The sequence below is a fragment of the Cetorhinus maximus genome, chromosome 5 (genome assembly GCF_964194155.1).
Source record: "Cetorhinus maximus chromosome 5, sCetMax3.hap1.1, whole genome shotgun sequence".
Classification (NCBI taxonomy): domain Eukaryota; kingdom Metazoa; phylum Chordata; class Chondrichthyes; order Lamniformes; family Cetorhinidae; genus Cetorhinus; species Cetorhinus maximus.
This window is the reverse complement of record NC_135883.1, coordinates 150,542,020-150,566,855: the sequence shown is the minus strand read 5'-3', so window position 1 is coordinate 150,566,855 and position 24,836 is coordinate 150,542,020. Positions and strand designations below refer to the sequence as shown.

General features: G+C 41.0%; 1 protein-coding gene across 1 annotated transcript in view; it reads left to right on the top strand.

Annotated features, from left to right (window-relative positions):
* Window positions 1-24,836, top strand: part of LOC144681021 (serine/threonine-protein phosphatase PP1-beta catalytic subunit) — a 114,081-nt gene that overhangs the window by 50,795 nt on the left and 38,450 nt on the right. Inside the window, exon 2 of the mRNA XM_078542691.1 lies at window positions 1,504-1,635. Within this exon, the coding sequence (XP_078398817.1) occupies window positions 1,504-1,635 (132 nt within the window). The remainder of the gene's footprint in view (window positions 1-1,503; window positions 1,636-24,836) is intronic.

Here is a 24,836-nt window from a genome sequence, read left to right as displayed (position 1 = left end):
GTAGCTGAAGTAGAAGATCTTAATGAAAGGCAGAGCAGGCTTGAGGGGCCAAATAGCCTATACTTGCTCCTATTTCTTGTGTTCAAACAGAAGAAAATAATGGACAACTCCAAAATAGAGGTTATAATATATTCACTCATGAGAAGGAGGCTTCACAGCAAATCGTATGTACTGCATAGTGTTTTAAATTTGTCTTTCACATTGATATGGCACCTGTGCTGTATTGCCATATGCATAATTATATAGTGTGTGTATAATTACACTGTCAATAACTACTTTAATGTATTGTTAAACGGTTATTACATACGGCTGTCCCCATTACAAATCATGGGATTGTGTGATTGCTATTGTGAAGCAGCATTGAGAGAAGTGACGCCCATTGTTCTTTCCCCATGAGTTTTGTGTGAGCATGGAAGGTGGATAGAAGTATCTAACAATTTTAAAATTACAGTTCCTAAATGGAAAGTGAGTATGTTTTCAAATCACTGATGTTGCCATGGTGTAAAAATGGGAGAACTATACTGCCTTAGTTTAAAAAAAAGGGATCTTGGGTTTTATAAAAAGAGATCAAGTACAAAAGTAAAGGTATAGTTAGACTGTACACAATGTTTGTTAGGCTGCAGTTAGAATATTACATCTCATTTTGGACAGCCGCCTTAATGAATGTTGTTGAGGTTCTGGAGAGTGTGTAGGAGATGGAGAATTTGCCAAAATGATAGGACAGATGTAAGTATTCAGCTATGGAACATTAAGGAAACTAGGGCTCTCTTCAGTAGAACAGTGAAGATTGAGGAGAATTTAAATTTGAAGGCTTTCCAATAGGTAAATAGTGGCAACTATTTCTACTGGTCAGAGTCAAAAACCAGAAGGCATATATTTTTTTTTATTAATTCATGGGATGTAGGTGTTGCTGGCTGGGCCAGCATTTATTGCTCTTGTTCAGAAGGCATTTGAGAGTCAACCACATTGCTGTGGGTCTGGAGTCACATGTAAGCCAGACCAGGTAAGGACGGCAGATTTCCTTCCCTGAAGGACAGTAGTGAACCAGATGGGTTTTTACAACAATTGGCAATGGTTTCATGGTCATCATCAGACTTTTAATTCCAGATTTTTATTGAATTCAAATTCCACCATCTGCTGTGGTGGGATTCCAACCCAGGCCTCCAGAGCATTACCTGGGGTCTCTGGATTTCCAGTCCAATACAATACCACTATGCCACCACCTGCCCTATGAACATCAGGAAAACAACAAAAAATGGTGAATTCTTTTTGTGTACACAACTGTTAGGGCATGTAATTTTTCTAGAAACTGTAGTGGAAGAAAAATCCGTAACTTCTAAACATGTTGTAAATAAGTATTTAAAAAAGAAAAAATGCCAGGTTAAGGGGAAGTGGTGGGGGAATGAGGCTGTCAGTAGGTCTTTGAGAGCTACCAATCAACTGAATAGTCTCCTCCATGCTCTAAAATTCTGATTACAAAATTTATTTCTTACTCTCTTTCAGTACGAGGATGCCGCCCTGGAAAAATTGTACAGATGACCGAGGCTGAAGTTCGAGGCCTATGTATAAAATCAAGAGAGATCTTTCTCAGCCAACCTATCCTTTTGGAATTGGAGGCACCATTAAAGATCTGTGGTAAGGAGACACGAGCTGTTACTTTGGACCTTAGATCATTGCACTGTTATCAACAAATAGGTTCACTCGAGATAGGCCTTGTTTTATTCTAATCTGACTTTAATGTCAAATGAACTCCGCTAGTTTCCCAGTAGGTAAAGATCTTAAGTTCAGTAAAATTCAGCAGTCTCCGAGACCACATGAATAGTGTGCAAAATGGAAATAGTCCGTATAAAGAGCAGGCTGGTTAAGGCACATCATTGTGTCTGAATGAAAGTGAGCTTTCGTTTGTCTCATGCTGTACTTGGATATTGACACTGGGTGCATAAAGTGGAATTTGTTCCTTAAGGATTTGCACTCATCACCTTGGAGGGCAAGAATTTTCTTGAGTATACGACATTACCTCCAGAAACCTGGATAAGGAAGGCATGTATCAAAAAGGGGGAGGGAAATGCAACACTTGGCCAATGTTCTTGAAGTTTGTTTTAAAATTGATAATTAAAAGCAACCATAAATTTGTTTGTCAGTGATTTCCTTTTACTGCATAATTGGTTTAATCTTCTAGCAAAAAGGACAACAAAAAGGAAAACACATTCATAGCCCCCTCTCCAAGAATGTTGGAAAGGATAAATTATGAGGAAAGTGAAGCAAGATAGCTTTTGCACATCTCTTGGATAAGAGGCGAGACCTGGGAGCCGATAGTTTGCCTACCTTGCAGTTGAGGAATGTCAAGTGATGCGACTTTAGAATGTCACATTCCCAGATAGCCTTTGTACATTGTTTTTTTGCAGCTAGTACGGTAACATCTGTTGCAGTACAAACTGTCAGAATATTTAAGCAACTTAGCACAAATACTGGTAATATAGTTACTGTATATCTTTACAATTTTGGCAAAATGACATTGGAACACAAGTATATAGAACTCCAAAACACCATTGGAGTCAAGTAGCAGAATTACGCTATAATACACGGCACTGCTCTTTTTTATAATTCTTCATTACTTATTTTGCCAAAACAAACTTGCCTATTGAAAAAGACTTGCCTTTTTGAAAAGTACACAAGTAGCATCTTCCAAACCCATTACCCCTAATGCCTAAAAGTACAAAGGAGTAAGCTCAAGGGCACAAGACCACTTCCAAGTCGCACGCTATTCTGATTTGTAAATGTTCATCGTGACTGGGTCAAAATCCTGGAACTATCTCCCAATAGTACTGAGAATTATTTGCCACCATCACAGAGACTCCAGCTTACTTCCACCTTTGGAAGGGCAATAAATGTTGTCTTTTCCAGCAACGCTGACATCTTGTGAATGAATAGTAAAAGCAAAGTTCAGACTTGTTTTCCAAGACCTAATAGGCTACCTATCTGCCGATTTTATGCATGCTGTAATTGGCATAACAATGTTGTTTATCACAATGCCAAGCGTTGGGTCAGGGAAACCAGATTATAAATTTATTCAGTGTTGCTCCCTATATCTGAATGGAGTTTTTAGTTTGGGAGTTGCACTTAAGCTTTGTACATTATGGGCAGAATTTTGTTTTAAAATTAGCTTTTTTTTTTCAAAAATTGCTGCTGAATTTTTTCATTGACAAGTGATTAAATCATCTGGGAGAACCATTAGGCAGCCATGAGGGGACCAGATTGTGGCCTCTAAAATCAATTTTTTTCAGGAAGTTAGTGGGACCAATTTCAGGAACTCCAGTGGTAAAGACAGACATTATTTGAGAATTGAGCTTGAGGGGAAAAATTCTGTTGGATAATGTAAGGAATTTTCATTCTGCTTCCTGTATGCCTGAAAACCTAGCCTAAATCAGTAATTTTGGAACATCTATCATCCCCTTTTGGTTGGCATTATTAAACAAATATATTGTTGCTACATTTACTCTTAACGGAACCAATCTAAAGTGACTTTAGTTTGAGCAGGTTAATTCATGAACGACAAGTGTAACATAACCATAACTCTTAAGTTTGTATTCTTGCAATTATTCATCGATTCTGGACAATAGAAGGGTGACACTGAACAATCAATTGTGTCTTATGAACTCCAAGTTGCACTAAAAGCATTTTAGCAGCATTATTTGTGTTGACAGTTCGGCGTTCTGTTGCAATAATTGTAGAAGGAATTTTCTGAGCCTGGAAATGTTAAACTAAGTTGCTAGGTAAATATTAAGAATGTAATTTATTTCTTAGCTTTTGAAGTTTGGTAAAGCTTTTATTTTAAAAAAAAGCACTTTGATATTCAAGGCAGGGAGTGGCTGTTATGTTGGTGTAACTCATAAAATACATTTTCCTGGAGTTATGCCAGTAACACAGTACAGAACATGCTGCACTCAGCTTGAATGCTAATCTATAGTCACTAAAACTCTATTTATAGTCAACTGCCAGCAGTAACCTTATTGACGTTTGTGTGTCAGTATGAAATCCCTCCTTTCTTTCCATGGTTGCATGGTACTTAGCTGAAACTGTTATCAGCTGGCTATAAGGTCAGCCACCCTAGATACTTTGTCCAATTTGCTTTGACCGTAAGACGTAGAAGTAGGCCATTTGGCCCATCGAGTCTGCTCCGCCATTCAATGAGATCATGGCTGATTTGATAATTCTTAACTCCACTTTCCTGTCTTTTCCCCATAACTCTTGATTCCTTGATTCATAACCTTTGACTCTCCCCATGTTAGCATAGCTAAGATCACTAATAGTGGCTTTGGAGGTGAAGAGTGAAACCTGTATCCTGCAGTCACAGTTGGAGCACATTGTGTTGTTGTACTAATGCGCTGCCATCTCTTAAAAGCAGAAATCGCACTTCAAAGGTCATTTTGGAAGAACCTGTACGCCACATCTACTGTATTACCCTCATCCACCCTCTGTTACCTATTCAAAAAACTCAAATCAAGTTAGTTAAACATGATTTGCCTTTAACATATCCATACTGGCCTTTCTTAATTAATCAACACTTGCCCAAGTGGTTATTATCTTATCCCGGATTATTGTTTCTAAAAGCTTTCCCATCACTGAGGATAAACTGCCTAGCCTGCCCTTGCATCCTTTTTGGAACTAGGGTATATCATTTGCAATTCTCCAGTCTTCTGGCATCAGCCCTGTATCTAAGGATGATTGGAAGATTATGTAGCATACCTTTGTAATTTCCTCCCTTACTTCCCACAGTATATTTGGATGCATCCCACCCTGGTGACTTACCAACTTTATGCTCAGCAAGTCTTTCCGAAACCTTATCAATTTAACTCATCAATTTGTAGCCTCGACAAATCAATGCCCTGAACGTGCACCCCACTCTTTAATTAAATCTAACCACATGATGTGAACGGTTGATAGCTGCACTCAATTATTTTCCCTTTGCTAATAAAACAGATGAAAATAAAACTTGTTTTGTGTTAGGCTCTGTGAGTTAACATTTAGCCACTTGAAATCCATCTGCCATTTCTTTATCTAACTCAGTAAATTACATTAATTTAGCCAAGGCTTGGCTAATCCTACTGTATTGCTGTATGCCATAATATCATTTGATGGTTAAATATCATTGTGAATATTAGATATAGCAAGGGAGACAGAAAAGATCTCTCTAGACCTGTCAATGCCACCTGACTATTGTTTTCCTTCTATTATCTCCTGCTTTGTCGTCAATCCAATTTTCAGCCAGTGTGTCAATCAGTTTCATGAAAATCTGTATAGAACATCAAAGGTTATACTCATGAAGACAGTTTTGATCTTGCTTTGAGTAAACACTAGATTGGCGTATGGCCTGAGTCGGCTAAATGGTGACCCTCGGACTTTCGTTCTAACTATGTCAGGTACTCCGTAGCTTCTTTTCAGCATCCTAACTAGGAATGAGAAGACTTATATTTGCTGCAATATAAAGAATATAGGCTTGCAGCAATACATAAGGATGACCCAGGTCCACTTAAGGGAAGCAAAACCCAAGTAATGCGTTCTTTTTTGGCTGATGGGAATAGGCCCAACCCAAATAATATCCACAAGATGTAGCATGGGTACTGATTTCAAGCGTACTATGCGGAAAAAAATTCTTTAGGTCTGACTTCTCTTGAGAAAACAGTGGGTAAATTTTGGGTTTGGTAGCTGGTTTGCTTAAATTTGAAAGGAAATTAAGAACATCAGAGTAGAAGTATACCATTCAGCCTTTGAGCCTGCTCCACCATTCAATAAGATTATAGCTGATCTGGTTGTAGTCTCAACTCCATTCCTGTCTATCCCCCTATAACCCTTGACTCCCTTGTCTATCAAAAAGCTATCTAAATCAGCCTTGAATAAATTCAATGACCCAGCCTCCACTGCTTTCTGGGAACGAGAACTTCACATTCTAATGACTGTCAGAGAAAAAAATTTCTCCTCAGCCTTAAAAGAGAGACCTCTTATTCTTAAACTATGTCCCCTAGTTCTAGTCTCGCCCACGAGTGGAAACTTCCTCCCGGTATCTACCCTGTCAAGTCCCCTCGGGGTCTTACATGTATCAATAAGATCACCTCTCGTTCTTCTGAACTCCAATGGGTATAGGCCCAACCTGTTCCACCTTGAGGTTAAGCCCTTCATCCTAGGAATGAGTCAAGTGAACCTTCTCTGAAATGCTTCTAACGCAATTATATCCTTTCCGATCAAATAAGGAGGCCAAAACTGTACACAGTATTCCAGGTGTGGTCGCACCAAGACCCTGTGTAGCTGCAGTAAAACTTTTCTACTTTTATATCCCATTCCCCTTGCAATAAACACCAATGTTCCATTTGCTTTCCTAATCACTTGCTGTACCTGCATACTAACTTTTTGTGATTCATGTACCAGAACACCAGATCCTCCTCTATCATCAAGTTCTGCAATCTCTTTCCATTTAAATTTTATACTGCTTTTCCATTTTCAGTGCTTGAAATTAAAAATACAAGAATTTATCAGAAATAAAGGACTGATTTTAGTCGTCTCCAAAATGTCCCAGTTATCGACCTTTATAGGCTTGCTCACGAGACGTGAAACTTGTGACTTGCAGTTCAAGACATGCCCTTTGGCCTATCTTGTATTGTGAGCTGTTCTTTGTGATTGTGACATTTGAAATTCTCCCACTGTGTACAACAGTGGAACTTTTACTCTTTTTGGATTAAGCTTTCAATTACTAGCTGGCAGTTCATCTTTTTTCATTTGAACATGCAAATAGTAACCTGAAGACTCAAATTTGTGTCTTGTGCATTCCTATATGACTCCTCCCACCCAGCACACCCCAATTCCACTCTCTGTGAAATATGTTAGGCGTTTTGATTGAAGCAAGAATTGTGCTGGTGCTCCTTACATAGTTAAAGCCACTTTAAACGGGCCATCTGCATTTTGAGTGTAAGACCAGAAACTGTAAAGCCACTCGTTCCTCTCCAAATCGTGTGTCATGCTGGCTTTATTCTTTCAATGTCGCTGGGTCAAATCTGGAGCTTCTTCCTGAATAGCCCCATGGGTGTATCTACACCACATGGACTGCAGTGGTTCAAGAATGCAGCTCAGCATTAAATCCTGAAGGTGGATAGAGATGGGCAATAAATGCTGGTCTTGCCAGCAGCCCCCACATTCCATGAAATTATTTTTTTTTGTTTTTGAAAAATTGGTGTGCATAGTAAATGACCACCTGCCCAATTGCAGGGTGCTGGCGCCTTCCTGAATGAGCAAGCCTGGTCACGATATGATGTGCTGTCATTCCAGATTTATTTGGCAGTTAACTTAGCAAGCTAGCAAATATGCACACCAAAGACCCTCTTATAAACAAAATGCCTGGCATCTAGCAGGTAGAAATTCCTTTCCACAGTGCACTCTCCTTCCTTTCCATCCCCTAAGACATTTAAGTACCTTTTATTTGTTAATGAAAATACTCCCGAAGATACTAATCTGTCAGTCATTGATCAGATACTTGTGTGCGTTGCAATGGTATAAAGACACCAACTGCTCATAAGGAACTGTGCAAACACATTGTGGGTCCATTTATTAAGAACAGGCACATATGAACATATATACATGGATGGAAAGCTTGAAGACGTCAGAGCTGTGTCTGTCTGTGCTCTGCTCCAGGCTGAAGTGAAACTGAGGCTGGATGACATGACACACTTCCCTTAAAGTGATGGCATGCTTCTATCCCTTCAAGGCATATTACAACAATACTAAGATGTAAATTATGATGCATTTGGAACTTTTTGACAAATCTACTTCTCAAAGGCTTCTACAAGCTATTTGATGCTTTCTGGTTTAGCAAAGCAGCTCTGGCAACAGAGGACGAGTACTAGCACAAAAAGCCAGCTGTCACGTTGCTGTACAATACTACATATGTAAAGTGATCTGTATTTCCTGCAAAGTTAGCTAAACAGAAAGAGATGAGTGAGATTTATTCATCGTAGTTACTTAGGTTGCATAGTGTTTCCATACGACTGTATGCAAATGTGGGCATGAGCATACCTAGGGCAGTAATTCACTTGATTCGTTTTTGTAATTGAGACAGGGAAAATCATGTGGTTCATGTCATTCCGTGGACTTGAAGATAAACGTGTATTTATATCACATATTAGTCAGACGCAAGGTTGAGTTGCAAGGTAATTTTAATATAGATGTGCCCAATTTACACTTTGCAAACAGGTTTATGAAATCACCTAACCAGACTTATTTGTTGCATCTATTTTCGGTGCTTAATTTGTTCTGCAGGAGAGCCATCAATTGCAAGACTATTTTTAAAATGTCAACTGGGCACAGATCCTCCAAGGCACAGTACCACAGTGTGCTAGTGAGAGCTTTGCCTGCAGCGCACACCCATCTAATAAATGAACACAGCATGCCATTTGTAGTCCTTGTGTGGACATGCACCAATGCACAACCAGGTTGCCATGCGATAATACAGGACTCAAATCCACTCACAGGAAGGGAGATGTGGAAAATAAAAATAAAGTTGATTTTTAATTGATCCAGATGGCAGAACTGACAATTTGCAGGCTACTGAAATAAACAGAGCAATACCAAACCTGGTTTAAAAAAAATCTGCCATCAACTTAAGAAAGCGGCAAGATACATGTCTGGCTCTGAGCTAATCAAGTAAAGTTCCTGAAGGCCATGAATAGTCCCTTACTCTTCAGTCCAGCTAATTAACAACAGCTACATCAGCTTGCATTATGCTAGCACTATTTAAAAATAAAATAGTTTTTGAAATCCCAAGGGGCTTCATATGTGGAAGTAAACAGAAGTAGAATCCAAGACATGGAGGGGCAGTTTGGAAGGAATAACTAATAGCCTGGATGAACAGTTGATTCCTGCAAACTGAGGGGAACGTTCAGTTAGAGATTTTAGGAGGGCATTCTTGAGAGCCAAGGAGGCTGAAGGCTTTGGCTCTTTGAATTTGGCAGGTTCCCACTGCCCTTAGTGACAAAGGGCCTTATGGGATAAAAATAAAATACTGCGGATGCTGGAAATCTGATGGGGGTTTCTGATGGGCCTTATGGGGTTGTACGTAAGGCTGTAGATGCATTTGAAAATGCATTTCAATTTAATGTTAAGGGGCAGGTAGCTGATGTAGAACGGCGAGGAAGGAAGTGATGTGCGCATGGGACTTCAAGTGATAGGGATAAAGGATCAAATCAATGGATTTGTGATTGCATTTTGCAGAAGTTGATATTCGTGCAGCCTGGGAGGTCAGAAAGAAAGTTAATCTCTAGTTAATGAAAATGCTGCACTGAGGTGCCGTCTTTCAAATGAGACATTAAACCAATACCTGTCTCCCATCGTGAATAATCCCAAGGCACTATTTTGAAAATCAGGGAATTATCCTTTGTAACACAAAAATAAAAATACCTGGAAAAACTCAGCAGGTCTGACAGCATCTGCAGAGAGGAATACAGTTAACGTTTCGCGTCTATATGACTCTTCAACAGAGCAAAGGAAAAATAGAAAAGAGGTGAAATATAAACTGGTTTAAGGGGAGGTGGGACAGGTAGAGCTGGATAGAGGGCCAGTGATAGGTAGAGATGGCCAAAAGATGTCATAGACAAAAGGACAAAGAGGTGTTGACGGTGGTGATATTATCTAAGAAATGTGCTAATAGGTGACATTAAGGGTAGAAAGCAGGACGAGCAAGGTACAGATAGCCCTAGTGGGGGAGGGGTGGGGGGAAGGGATCGAAATAGGCTAAAAGGTAGAGATAAAACAATGGATGGAAATACATTTAAAAATAATGGAAATAGGTGGGAAAAGAAAAATATTTATAATCTCTATATTGTCTCTACCTTTTAGCCTATTTCGATCCCTTCCCCCCACCTCACCCCCACTTAGGGCTACCTGTACCTTGCTCGGCCTGCTTTCTACCCTTAATGTCACCTATTAGCACATTTCTTAGATAATATCACCACCGTCAACACCTCTTTGTCCTTCTGGCAATCTCCACCTATCACTGGCCCTCTATCCAGCTCTACCTGTCGCACCCTCCCTTAAACCAGCTTATATTTCTCCTCTCTTCTATTTTTCCTTTGTTCTGTTGAAGAGTCATACGGACCCGAAACGTTAACTGTATTCCTCTCCGCAGATGCTGTCAGACCTGCTGAGTTATTCCAGATATTTTTATTTTTGTTTTTGTTTTGGATTTCCAGCATCTGTAGTTTTTTGCAATTATCCTTTGTATCCTGGCCAATACATATGCCTCAACCAACATCACTTTTTTAAAAAAAAAAATAGCCTTCTTGGGTCATTATCATATTGCTGCTTTGAGAGAGCTTGCTGTGTGCAAATTGGTTGCCGTGTTTCCTATATTACAACAGTGACTTCATTTCAAAAGTACTTCTTTGGCTGTAAGTTGCTTTGGGATAGCTGAAGGTTGTCAGTACCAAGCCTGTCTTTTTAAAGCTTCCATTTTGTATCAAAGATTTTGTTTTGATTGGGTTAACAAAACAAAACATGATAGCCACTGACTGGATTTTGGAAAAGGTTTGTGCTTGCTGGCTCTTTATGTAGGTTCTGTACTTGTGGATTATGATTTGCTGTATTGTAAATCATTCTGGTGCAATGATGACCAATGGGAACCCCTTGGACAAATGAGTTTTATTGATATCATCTACAAAATTAAACTTGAAACCATCATTTACAAGAATTACTCTCCTCTTGCATTGATCTAGTAGTAACTATAACATGGAACAGAATAAATTCTAACAGACTGATAGAGGCCTGCCTAAGTGGTTAATTGAACAGGGGCTACTGATTGTAAGTGGACATGCTTCAAAGAACTTGAAACTGCACTAAAATTTCCCTTGTACACATAATCTATTTGTGTTCAGCTATGGGACCATGCTATGCAAAGAACACTCGTTATGGTCCCCTTGGATCAAACCTTTATCCAATAATTGAACAGTACAACAGCAAGCAGCAATAGATTCAAGCAGCTGCCAAACGAGCTGCAATGATGACTTATAGGAACATGGTTTCCTACTAATTTATGTGGGTCATTAACTGTTTATACATGTACTGGATAAAAGTTGTTAATCAAGGCCCATTTCAATCGATGGCATAAAACCTGTTACCATTTTTCATTAGAAACCTTAAACACATCCTCAAGTTTGAAGCTCCACAGTCATTCAGTCAGCATTGCCTTAACACCACTGCACAAATCATTCAATATTGCAACTCTAAATATTAACCAGAATAGGCAACTTATATATGCAGGAGAATTTCTCTTCAGTACATAATTAAAATAATTGAAACTGGAGTGTCCAGTTTAAGCAGAACTGTTGAGTTAAAATTAAAATGCCTCTGAACTGGTTTTATTTTCCAATATTAACTTTTTGACCCTGAGTCCTCTCCATCATGAAGACTGCTTACTTACACTTCTTCAGCAATCCCCGTTGCAAGAATCTTGTTCTGTTTGCCCTTCACCCTAGTACTCAATAATCTTGCATTATCCAACACTTGGAGTTTAAAACTTTGTCCGTGGTTTTAAATCCCTTCATGGAGACACCTGGGCTTGGATTTCCAATCACCTTTTGGGTTGAGAAGGGGAGTTAGCAAACTTTGAAAATAGTGCCCCGGGTGCTATGTCAGTGCCTCTTGCCTATTTTCAAAATGAGAGCTGGGGTAGCAGGGAGTCGGGAAACCACTCTCTTCCAATTAATAGCCTGTTAATCTCTTTGAGGGGCTTGTTAATGGGCCAGGGAGGGCCAGAAGACGATTTTCAAATGGAAAATCGCTTAACCCAGCCAATTTAGTGCATGTTAGTGTACAGCTGTCAGGTTCAATGCAGGGAACGTGTAAGGATTTCCTGTGCGAGATCGAACGCAAAACATTTCCGTTGCTCATTTGGCCATTTCATATAGTGAGGCTGTAGCCTTTTGATATTCTGACTACTCTCTTCTACAAGGCAACGGCAGGCCCCATCAAGGCTGCCACCTGCCTTTGACGACAGTTCTGTGCAGACAGCCCTGCCTCCTGCCACTAATCAAATCCCTGATCTCTGGAATCTCCTCTAGCCCTACATTTCTCCTTTTCCCTGCCTTACCCAAACTCATGCTCCAATGACAGCCTCTTGTGCATCACCTCATCCCTTTGTCCCAACATTTGTGAAAGTGCCTTTAACCACCTGGATATTACTGTTTGGCTCTTAAACCTCCACCACATACAGCCTCCTTTTTATAAAACAGCGCGAGAGGAGAGTCAGTCGGGAGATTGAAAACAGCGCAAGAGGAGAGACAGTCGGGAGATTGAAAACAGCGCGAGAGGAGAGGTGATTGGGTGACTGAAAACAGCGCGAGAGGAGAGTCAGTCGAGAGATTGAAAACAGCGCGAGAGGAGAGGTGATTGGGAGATTGAAAACAGCGCAAGAGGAGAGGTGATTGGGAGATTAAAAATAAAAGGAGGGGAAGCTGAAGAGGAGTGGCCCAGTGAAGGAGTGGAGCTTTGAGGCTTTGGCTCGAGAGGCTTCGGCGAGCAGAGGCTGAGGACGAGCTTACTCCCAGTGAGGTAAGGCTGGGTAAGTTCCTTTAATTAAATTAGGTGTAGGTAATGGAGGCAGCAGTTAGGGCAGTCGAGTGCTCCGAATGCAGCATGTGGGAAGTCTGGGACAGCACAATTGTCCCTGATGACTACACCTGCAAAAGATGCATCCAGCTACAGCTCCTGACAAACCGAGTTAGGGAGCTGGAGCTGGATGAACTTCGGATCATACGGGAGGCAGAGGCAGTAATAGACAGGAGTTTCAGGGAGACAGTCACCCCTAAAAGTCAGGAGGCAGGTAGCTGGGTGACTGTCAGGAGAGGGAAGGGGAATAGACAGAAAGAGCAGAGCACCCCTGTGGCCGTTCCCATCAACAATAGGTATGCCGTTTTGGATACTGTTGGTGGGGACAACCTACCAGGAACAAGTTGTAGTGGTCGCATCTCTGGCACCGAGACTGGACCCTCAGCTCAGAAAGGAAGGAGGGTAAAGAGGAGAGCAGTAGTGATAGGGGATTCGAAAGTTAGGGGGACAGATAAGAGGTTCTGTGGGAGAGATCAATAATCCCGGATGGTCTGTTGCCTCCCTGGTGCCAGGGTCCGCGATATCTCGGATCGAGTTCTCAGTATTCTCAGGAGGGAGGGTGAGCAGCCAGATGTCGTGGTCCATGTAGGGACCAATGACGTGGATAGGAAGGAGGGGAAGGTCCTGCAAAGAGAGTTTAGGGAGTTAGGTGCGAAGTTGAAGGACAGGACCTCCAGGATTGCGATCTCAGGAGCGCTACCCATGCCACGTGCTAGTGAGGCTAGAAATAGGAAGATAATGCAGCTAAATACGTGGCTAAGGAGATGGTGCAGGAGGGAGGGCTTCATGTTTCTGGACAATTGGACTCTGTTCCAGGGAAGGTGGGACCTGTTCCGACGGGGCGGTTTGCACCTGAACTGGAGGGGGACTAACATCCTTGCGGGTAGGTTTGCTAGTGCTGCTCCGGGGGGTTTAAACTAGATTTGCAGGGGGAGGGGAACCAGAGTGTTAGAGCAGATAGTGAGATGGAGGAGGATAAAGGTCAAGCGAGGAATGCACGTATAGACAGAAATCAAAGGTTTGTACGTGATAGAAATGTTCTCAGGTGCATCTATTTCAGTGCAAGGACTATTGTCGGAAAGACAGATGAGCTTAGGGCGTGGATTGGCACGTGGGATTACGACATTATTGCTATTAGTGAGACTTGGTTGCAGGAGGGGCAGGACTGGCAGCTCAATGTTCTGGGGTTCCGTTGTTTCAGACGTGATAGAGGGGGAGGGATGAAAGGGGGAGGAGTGGCATTACTAGTCAGGGAAAATATCACATCTATGCGTAGACAGGACAGCCCGGAGGGCTTGTCTACAGAGGCCATATGGGTGGAGCTGAGGAACGGGAAAGGTGTGACCACACTAATGGGGTTGTATTATAGACTGCCCAATAGTCAAAGAGAATTGGAGGAGCAAATCTGTAAAGAGATAGCAGACCGATGTAAGAAACAGAAAGTTGTGATAGTAGGAGGTTTTAACTTTCCACATATTGACTGGGACTCTCATACTGTAAAAGGGCTGGATGGCTTGGAGTTTGTCAAATGTGTTCAGGAAAGTTTTCTAAATCAATATATAGAGGTAACAACGAGAGAGGATGCAATACTTGATCTCCTATTAGGGAACCAGACAGGTCAGGTGACAGAAGTATGTGTAGGCGAACATTTTGGGTCCAGTGACCACAATGTCATTAGTTTTAAGTTAATTATGGATAAGGATAGGTCTGGTCCTCAAGTTGAGATTCTAAATTGGAGAAAGGCCAATTTTGTGGAAATGAGAAAGGATCTAGGAAGAGTGGATTGGGATAAGTTGTTTTCTGGCAAGGATGTGTTCAGTAAGTGGAAGGCATTCAAAGGCAAAATTTTGAGAGTGCAGAGTTTGCATGTTCCTGTCAGGATTAAAGGCAAAGTTAACAGGCATAGGGAATCTTGGTTTTCAAGGGATATTGGCGATCTGGTTAAGAAGAGAGAGGTGTATAGCAGGTATAGGCAACAAGGAGCAAATGAGGTACTTGTAGAGTATAGAAAATGTAAGAAAATATTAAAGAAGGAAATCAGGAAGGCAAAAAAAAGACATGAGGTTGCTTTGGCAGATAATGTGAAGGTAAACCCGAAGGGTTTCTACAAATACATTAAGAGTAAAAGGATAGTAAGGGACACAATTGGTCCCCTTGAAGATCAGAGTGGTCGTCTATGTGTGGAGCCTCACGAGATGAGGGAGATCTTAAACAGTTTTTTTGCATCAGTATTTACTCAGGAAACTGGCATAGTGTATAAGGAAGGAAGGGAAACAAGCAATAGTGTCATGGAACATATAGAGATTAAAGAGGAGGAGGTGCTTGCTGCCTTACAGCGAATAAAGGTAGATAAATCCCCTGGGCCTGACATGATATTCCCTCTGACCTTGAGGGAGACTAGTGTAGAAATTGCAGGGGCCCTGGCAGAAATATTTAAAATGTCCTTAACCACGAGTGAGGTGCCAGAGGATTGGAGGGTAGCTCATATTGTTCCGTTGTTTAAAAAAGGCTCCAAAAGTAAACCAGGTAATTACAGGCCAGTGAGCCTGACGTCAGTAGTAGGTAAATTATTGGAAGGTGTTCTGAGAGATCGGATATACAATTATTTGGACAGCCAAGGGCTGATTAAGGATAGTCAGCATGGCTTTTTGCATGGTAGGTCGTGTTTAACGAACCTTGTAGAGTTTTGCGAGGAGGTTACCAAGAAAGTAGATGAAGGAAAGGCTGTGGTTGTTGTCTACATGAACTTTAGTAAGGCCTTTGACAAGGTCCCACATGGGAGGTTAGTTCAGAAGGTTCAGACACTTGGTATCCATGGAGAGGTTGTAAACTGGATTCGAAATTGGCTGTGTGGGAGAAGACAGAGAGTGGTAGTGGATGATTGCTTCTCAGACTGGAGGCCTGTGACTAGTGGTGTGCCTCAGGGATCTGTGCTGGGACCATTGTTTGTTGTCTATATCAATGATCTGGATGATAATGTGGTAAATTGGATCAGCAAGTTTGCTGATGACACTAAGATTTGGAGGCGTTGTGCACAATGAGGAAGGCTTTCAAAGCTTGCAGAGGGATCTGGACCAGCTGGAAAAATGGGCCAGAAAATGGCAGATGGAATTTAATGCAGAAAAATGTGAGGTGTTGCATTTTGGAAGGACAAACCAAGGTAGGACATACACAGTAAACGGTAGGGCACTGAGGAGTGCGGAGGAACAAAGGGATCTGGGAGTTCAGATACATAATTCCCTGAAAGTGGCGTCACAGGTAGACAAGGTTGTAAAGAAAGCTTTTGGCATACTGGCCTTCATAAATCAAAGTATTGAGTATAGGAGTTGGGATGTTATGGTGAGGTTGTATAAGACATTGGTGAGGCCAGCTTTGGAGTATTGAGTGCAGTTCTAGTCGCCTAATTACAGGAAGGATATCAGTAAGACTGAAAGAGTGCAGAGAAGATTTACTAGGATGTTGCCGGGTCTTAAGGAGTTGAGTTACAGGGAAAGATTAAACAGGTTAGGACTTTATTCCTTGGAGCGTAGAAGAATGAGGGGAGATTTGATAGAAGTTTACAAAATTATGAGGGGTATAGACAGAGTAAATGCGAGTAGGCTCTTTCTACTTAGATTAGGAGAGATAAACATGAGAGGACGTGGCTTTAGGGTGAAAGGGGAAAGGTTTAGGGGGAACTTCACTCAGAGAGTGGTGAGAGTGTGGAACGAGCTGCCATCTGACGTGGTAAATGCGGGCTTACTCTTAAATTTTAATAATAAATTGGATAGATACATGGACGGGAGAGGTCTGGAGGGTTATGGACTGGGTGCAGGTCAGTGGGACTAGTGGAATAATATTTCGGCACAGACTAGAAGGGCCGAATGGAATGGCCTGTTTTTCTGTACTGTAGTGTTCTAAGGTTCTCTCTCTGACCAAGCTTTTGGTCACAGCCCATAATCTCATAAGCCCATAATGTAAAAACTGATAGCAAAAGCTTCTACAAGTATATAAAAGGAAAGAGAGTAGCTGAAGTGAATGTTGGTCCCTTGGAGGATGAGACTGGGGGGTTCATAGTGGGGAACACAGAAATGGCACAGATGCTTAATCAATATTTTGCCTCAGTTTTCACAGTGGAGGACATTAGTACCACCCCAATAGTAACAGGTAGAGCAGAGGGTATAGAGAAGGAGGAACTTAGAACAATCACCATCACTAGAGAAAAAGTACTGTTGGGATTAAAGGGTGACAAGTCCCCAGGACCTGATGGCCTACATCCCAGCGTCTTAAAGGAAGCGGCAGCGGAGATAGTGGATACATTGGTAATAATATTCCAAAATTCCCTGAATTATGGAAAGGTTCCAATGGTTTGGAAAAATGCTAATATAATGCACTGATTCAAAAAGGTGGGGGAGGCAGAAAGTAGGAAATTATAGACCAGTTAGTTTAACGTCTGTCATTGGGAAATTGTTGGAATCCATTTTTAAGGAAGCAGTAATGGGGCATTTGGAAAGTCAAAATGCAATCCATCAGAGCCAGCATGGTTTTATGAACAGAAAATTGTGTTTGACTAATTTGCTAGAGTTCTTTGAAGATGTGACAAGCAAAGTGGATAATGGGGATCCTGCAGATGTAGTATATCTAGACTTCCAGAAGGCCTTTGATAAGGTGCTGCACAAAAGATTAATACACAAGATAAGATCACACGGAGTTAGGGGTAATATATTAGCTTGGATATAGGATTGGCTAACCAACAGAAAGCAGAGAATTGGGATAAATAGGTCTTTTTCTGGATGGCAAGCTGTAACTAGTGGGGTGCCACAGGGTTTGGTCCTTGGGCCCCAACTATTCACAATCTATATTAATGACTTGGATTCAGGGTTAGAAGGTATTTTAGCTAAATTTGCAGATGACACCAAAATAGGTGGGAAAGTAAGTTACAATGAAGAAATAAGAAATTTACAAATGGATATGGACAGGTTAGGTGAACGGGCCAAAATTTGGCAGATGGAGTTTAACGTGGATAAGTGTGTGGTTATCCACTTTGGTCGGAAGAATAAAAAGGCAATTTATTATGTAAATGTAGAGAAACTTCAGAATGCTTCAGTGCAGAGGGATCTGGGTGCCCTCGTGCATGAATTGCTGAAAGCTAGTTTGCAGGTACAGCAGGTAATAAGGAAGGCAAATGGAATTTTGGCATTTATTGCTAAAGGAATAGAGTATAAAAATAGGCAAGTGTTGCAACTGTACAAGGCATTGGTGAGACCGCACCTGGAGTACTGTGCATAGTTTTGGTCCCCTTACTTGAGGAAGGATGTAGTTGTATTGGAGGGGGTTCAGAGGAGGTTCACTAGATTGATTCCAGAGATGCGGGTCTTGTCTTATGAGGAGAGGTTGAGCAGTTTAGGCCTATGCTCCTAGAGTTTGGAAGGATGAGAGGAGATCTAATTGAGGTATATAAGATGCTAAAGGGGATAGACAAAGTAGACGTGGAGCAGATGTTTCCCCTTGCGGGGCATTCTAGAACGAGAGGCCACAGTTTTAGGCTAAGGGGTAGTAGATTTAAATCAGAGATGAAGGGGAATTACTTTTATCAAAGGGCCGTGAATCTGTGGAATTCACTACCTCAGAGTGCAGTGGATGCCGGGACGCTGAATAAATTTGAGGAGATAGACAGATTTTTAATTAGTAATGGGTTGAAAGGTTATGGGGAGAGGGCTGGAAATTGGAGTTGAGGCCAAAATGAGATCAGCCATGATCGTATTGAATGGTGGGGCAGGCTCGAGGGGCTGAATTTTCTACTCCTGCTCCTTGCTCTTGTGTTCTCTCCTCGTGTCAGTTTTTCATGAGCCTTTTGGGACTTTTTTCTTAAACATTACAAACGCCTACGTTTATGTAGTATCTTTTGTTGTGGAATGTCCCCGTCTCTGCTACCTTTCCACCCCATGCTGTTCTCCTCTGCTTGGGAGAGCCAGATTATTAGACCACCATTCACGTTCCTTCATGTAAGAAGGCCATTGGTTCAAGCCCGAGCTAGGGCTTGAGCTTAATCTAGGCTAACACTTTCCAGGCAATACTAAGGAAGTGCTGCATTGTTAGGTATTTTCTTTTAGATGAGATGTTAAACTGTTGACCTATTCAAGTGGACATAAAAGATTCCATGACTTTATTCAAAGGAGATCAGGGAATTATTCTGGAGTTTGGCTAAAATGTATCCTTTGACCAGCAATGTAAACGATTCCATGGCACTCTTCAAAGAAGTACTCTTAGCTGAGGTCAACATTTCTCCCTAAAACTAATAACACCGAAAAAAAAATCATTCTCAGTTTCTGTTTGAGAAATCCTGATGTGCAAAAATATGTTGCTTATTTTAATGGACACACTTCAGAAGTAATTTTATTGAACGTGAAGTGCTTTGGCACATCCTGAGAATTTGATATGGTGCCATATGAATGGAAGTTCATTCTTTCCTTCTCTTCCTGTAAATTTGAGGCATTTTTCTAAGCTGTTTAGTATTCTGATTTGGTGACATTTTAACTGCATTCACAAGTGTTTGCTAAGGCATTGGAGAAACATTCAGTCCCTAGGAGAGATGGCAGGGCCACGAGGCTTATCCCAAATGTCTGAAAAATAACTTTTTTTTTAAAAAAAAGCCACTTGGACTTGAGCAAATGGCTGAACATTATAATTATTGAAACAGAAGTTGATCCGAAGCACTCGTCCTAGTTGAGCCACAAACATAAGACAAGCAGACAATAAATTGCTGAAAACAAATTTCAGCATTGAAGTTAAGAAATATTTAATGCAAAGGGTGACTAATGCCTAGCATTAGTTTTGATTGGACAGTAAAGGGAATTTTTAAATAATTTATTCAAGGGATGTGAGCATAGCAAGCGAGGCCAGTATTTGTTGTCCGTCTCTAATGACCTTAAGAAGGGGATAGTGAGCTGCAGCCTTGAACTATTGCAGTCCATGTGGTGTAGGTACATCCACAGTGCTGTTAGGAAGGAAGATCCAGGATTTTGATCCAATGACAGTGAAGGAACAGTGAGATGGTACCAAGTCAGTATGGTGTGTGGCTTGGAGGGGAACTTGCAGGTGGTGGTGTTTCCATGCATCTGCTGCCCTTGTCCTAGGTGGTAGAGGTTGTGGGTTTGGAAGGTGCTGCCAAAGGATCCTTGATTGCTGCAGTACATTCTGTAGATGGTACACACTGGAATTGTTGAAGGGATAGTTACATGATTGGCAGATCATATGTTTGTATGGCAGGCAGGCTAAGCTAGATGAGCTATTGGCCTCCCTCAACTGTATTTGCATTTGTGATCTTAGTGACATGCACTGACTCCTTTTCAGAGTAGACATGTTTTAGTATTCTACATCCATTAAAAAGCCAGAAAAATTATTTATCTATTGTTATCATCTGGAATTTCCTGCCTGAAAGGGTGATAGAAACAGTTTCAATAGTAACTTCCAAGAGGGAATTGGATAAAAACATGAAAAGAGAAATATTGTTGTGCTGTGGGGAAGAACAAAGACTTGGTACTAATTGGATAGCTCTTGCTAAGTGAGCACAATGAGCTGAATGGCCTGCTTTTGTGCAGCAAGCTTCTCTGAATTTACATTCTTGGGAAAGTACAGGAAAATATTTTCCTATTTTTGCAGTAATTGTAATAATTTTAGTATTTGGCATTGTAAAGGTAATAACTCTTTTGCCTTTCCTCATCTCCCAAAAACTTGTCAAACATTTGGCAAAAGCTTTTGAATTTTTTATAAAAGCACCCAGCATGTAAAGCTGAAGGAACACAGGAACATATGAAAAAGCAGAAGTAGACCATTCAGCCCCTGAAACCTGCTCTGCCATTCCAAAAGATCATGGCTGATCTATTTGTGTTTTGAATTCCACATTGCCATCTACCCGATAACCTTAGATTCTTGTTAGGCAAGGGAATTGATCTACCTCCGCCTTAAAAATATTCAAGGCTCCTTAGGCACCACCTTCTAAACCCACGACTGCTACCATCTGGAAGGACAAGGGCAGCAGACACACAGGAACACCACCATCTGGGAGTTCCCCTCCAAGCCAGTCACCATCCTGACTTGGAAATATATTTCCATTCCTTCATTGTTGCTGGATCAAAATCCTGGAACTCCCTAACAACATTTTGGTGTACCTACACCACAGGAAATGCAGCGGTTCAAGAAGGCAGCTCACCACTACCTTGTCATGGGCAACAAATGCTGGCCTTGCCAGTGATGCCCACATCCCATAAATTAATTCTTTAAAAAAAGGACCCCGCCTCCACAATCTTCTGAGGCAGTGTGTTCCAAAGTTGCACAACCCTCTTGAGAGAGAATTTCTCCTCATCTCTGTCCTAAAAGGGTGACCCCTGGTTTTGGACTCACCCACAAGAGGAAACATCCTTTCCACGTCCACCTTGTCAAGACTGTTCAGGATCTTTTATACTGCAATCAAGTCACCCCTCACTCTTCGAAATTCCACTGGAAACAAGCCCAGTCTGTCCAACCTTTCCTCATAAGACAACCCACTTATTGCAGATATTAATCTCGTAAACCACCTCTGAATTGCCTCCAACACATTTCCATCCTTCCTTAAATAAGGAGACTAAAATTGCACACAGTATTCGAGATGTGGCCTCACAAATGCCCTGTATAACTGAAGCTTGACATCTTTACTTCTGTTCAATTCCCCTCATAATAAAGGATAGCTTTACATTAGCTTTCTTGATTACTTGCATACTAACTTTTTGTGACTTGTGCACTAGGACACTCCGATCCCACTGCACCATGGAATCCGGTTGTCGTTCTTCGTTTAAGTAATACTTTGATTTTATATTCTTCCTGCCAAAGTGAACAACTTCACATTCTCCCACATTATACTCCATCTGCCAGATTTTTGCTCGCTCACTCAACCTATCTATATCTGTCTGCAACCTCCTTATGTCCTCTTCACAACATACTTTCCTACCTATCTTTGTGTCATCTGCACATTTAGCTATCATGCCTTCGCTCCACTCATCTAAGTCATTGGTATAAATTGTAAAATGTTGAGGCCCCAGCACAGACCCCTGCGGGACTCCACTCATCATATTCTGCCAATCAAAAAAAGACCCATTTTGCATACTCTGTTTTCTACCAGCCAGCTAATCTTCTATCCATGCTAATATGTTACCCCCTAGTCCATGAGCTTTGATTTTCTGCGATAGCCTTAGATGTGGCATCTTATCAAAAGGCTTCATGGAAATCCAAGTACAGTGTGTCTACAGGCTCCCCTTTATCCACAGCACATGTTACTTCAAAGAACTCCAATAAATTGGTTAAATGTGATTTCCTTTTCACAAAACCATGTTGGCTGTTCCTGATTACCATGAGTTCTTCTAAGCATCCAGCTATAACCGCCTTAACGATCGATTCAAACACCTTACCCACAACAGATGGCAAGCTAACTGGCCTATAGTTTTCTGTTTCCTGCCTCCTAGAGGGGTTATATTTGCTACATCCCAGTCTGATGGAACCTTTACAGAATCTAGCAAATTTTGGAAAATTAACACCAATGCATTTATTACCTCGTTAGCCACTTCTTTTACAACCCTAGGATGAAGTCCATCAGGACTCGGAGACTTCTCAACTCGCAGCTCCATCAGTTTGCTCAGTGCTGTTTCCCTAGTGATTGTAATTTCACCAAGTTCCTCTCTCCCTTCCGCCTCCTGATTTACAGCTATTACTGGAAAGATTTTTGTATCCTCAATAATGAAGGCAGAAGCAAAATATTTGTTCATTTCATCTGCCATTTCCTTATTATCTACTATTAACTCCCCATTCTCACTCTTTAGAGGGCCAACACTCACTTTGCTTACTCTTTTCCCTTTTAAATACCTGAAGAAACCCTTGCTATCCATTTTTACATTGCCAGCTAGCTTCCTCTCATACTCCCAATTAACCTTTTAACCATTCTCTGCCGTTGTTTATATTCTGACCAATCATCTGACATGCTACTCATCTTTCCACAGTTATATACATTTTCCTTAAGTTTGATGCTTTCCTTAACTTCTTTAGTTAACCATGGATGGTGGGCCCTCCCCTTAGAATTTTTCTTTATAGTAGCTTAATCCTTATTCTGAGTATTCTGAAATATCCCCTTAAATGCCTGTCAGTGCTTCTCTATTGATCTATCCCCTAGTCTAATTTTCTAATTTACTTCAGCTAGCTCAACTTTCATTTCAACATAGTTGCCCTTATTTAAGTTTAAAATGCTAGTCTTAGACCCACTCTTCCCCCTTTCAAACTGGCTATAAAATTCAACCATATTGTGATCTCTGCTACATCTTACTCTGAGATAATTAATTCTGAGATCATCATAAATCTTGTCTCATTACACAATACCAAGTCTAATATAACCTGCTCTCTGGTTGGTTCCGGAACGTGCTGCTCTAAAAAACTATCTTGAAGCAGGCTTTAAGAATGGCTGTCAAATATTCTGCTACAAAAGAAATGATAACAGTTTCTCATTAGCCTTTTTCAAAAATATCTGCTTCTTCCATAAAATAGACACCTATTTGTGTATTGAAGGAGTTGGGTTAGCTGTAGTGGGATGGATACACCTAGTTTTCCTACAATTGCCTTTTAATAGCGGGCACCAGGTAAAATATAGGAACTATTAGCTGAGATTTCTTCCAATACTTGGAGTGGTCTTCTGTATTAAGTGGTGGTGGTAAAAACCTTTTAAATCATTTAAAAAGTGTGTTCCTGGGAAGGGCCCCTGCAGGTTTCTAAGAAATTATGATAAATTAGCCAAATGGACTGTCTCCTTTGCCTATCTTTGACTAGATTCTACTGCTGCAATTGTTTGTTTGCTCCAAAGGTTTTTATTTCATTTGTCAACGATTGTACAAGAATGGGACTCTAGTCCGAAACGAGTTAGCAGGACCCCAACCAACATAACACTGGGATACTTCAATTAGTTTAATTAGCTGGGAAAGGGAATAAATCATTCTGGGCTCTGTCTCCTAATCATTATCCAGTGAACAGGCTGAAACATGGATTTTTCTCATTCTTGACTTTTGTTGGAAATACCCACGTAAATTGGATGTCAATCTGCCCCCTTAATGCTAGTTTCCCATTTCCTGCATTTTAATTAAATTTGTGTTTGAGACTTCTGTATGATGCTGCACATTTAAAAAGCTAAGTGCTTCACTAACCCTTAGCTGTTCACTGCTGCTGTTAGGCTGTTTTAGTAGTAAAATGTACTTTCACAATGCTAAAGTTTTAAAAAAAACACTTTGAAGAAGCAGCCGAAGAGGGCCTAAATGATGTGGCAAAGATCAATGGGAACATTTTCAACAGTTTTGGGTTGTTTTGGTTAATAAATAAATTGCAATGGTAAAAGGGAGGAAAGCGGAAATACCCAGTAGCAACAAAAATACAAAAGGTTCCATGCTAATCAGATGTGGACAGCGCTGGAGAGGCCATTTTTATTACCCATCCTTCCTGACAGTGGAGTAACTTGCTAGGCTACTTTAAAGGCATTAAGAGTCAGTTAAATGGCGTGGGTTTGGATTCATATGAAGGCCCAGATAAGGTAGAGATGGTGGGTTCTCAACCCCGAAAGATGCTTGTGAAATAGCTTCATTTTTCATGACAAAATGACTGCTTCCATGGTTATTTTCTGATGCCAATCCAAGTTACCAAATTTATTGAATTGAATTTTACAGCTACTAATCATGGGCATTAGCTCATGACCTCTGGGTTATGTTCAGTACCATAAGCCTTTACGCTACCAAGTCAGTTGGCCAGTGGATACTGTGTGCTGAGAAAAAGTACTAGACAGGGTAATGGGACAAATATGTTTGGGACAGTGGGAGTTGTAGATACTCTACAGGACAAAGTGCAGGAAAATTCAGGATTGGACAAGAATGTTAAAATCCAAGTATTCATCTATAGTATTTAATAGTAGTCGGCAAATGATCCAGAGGCAAGACGAGAATTTTTTCTGCGGTGAGTAACGATCTAGAACGCACTGCCTCAAAAGCTGGTGGGAGTAGATTCAACAATGGTTTTTAAAGGGAAATTGGATACGTACTTGAAGCGGAAGAATTTAAGGACTGTAGGGGAGAGGATTGGAACTAATTGAATAACTCTCGTCAGAGAGCTGACACAGGCACAATAGGTCAAATATCATTTAATATACAATATAA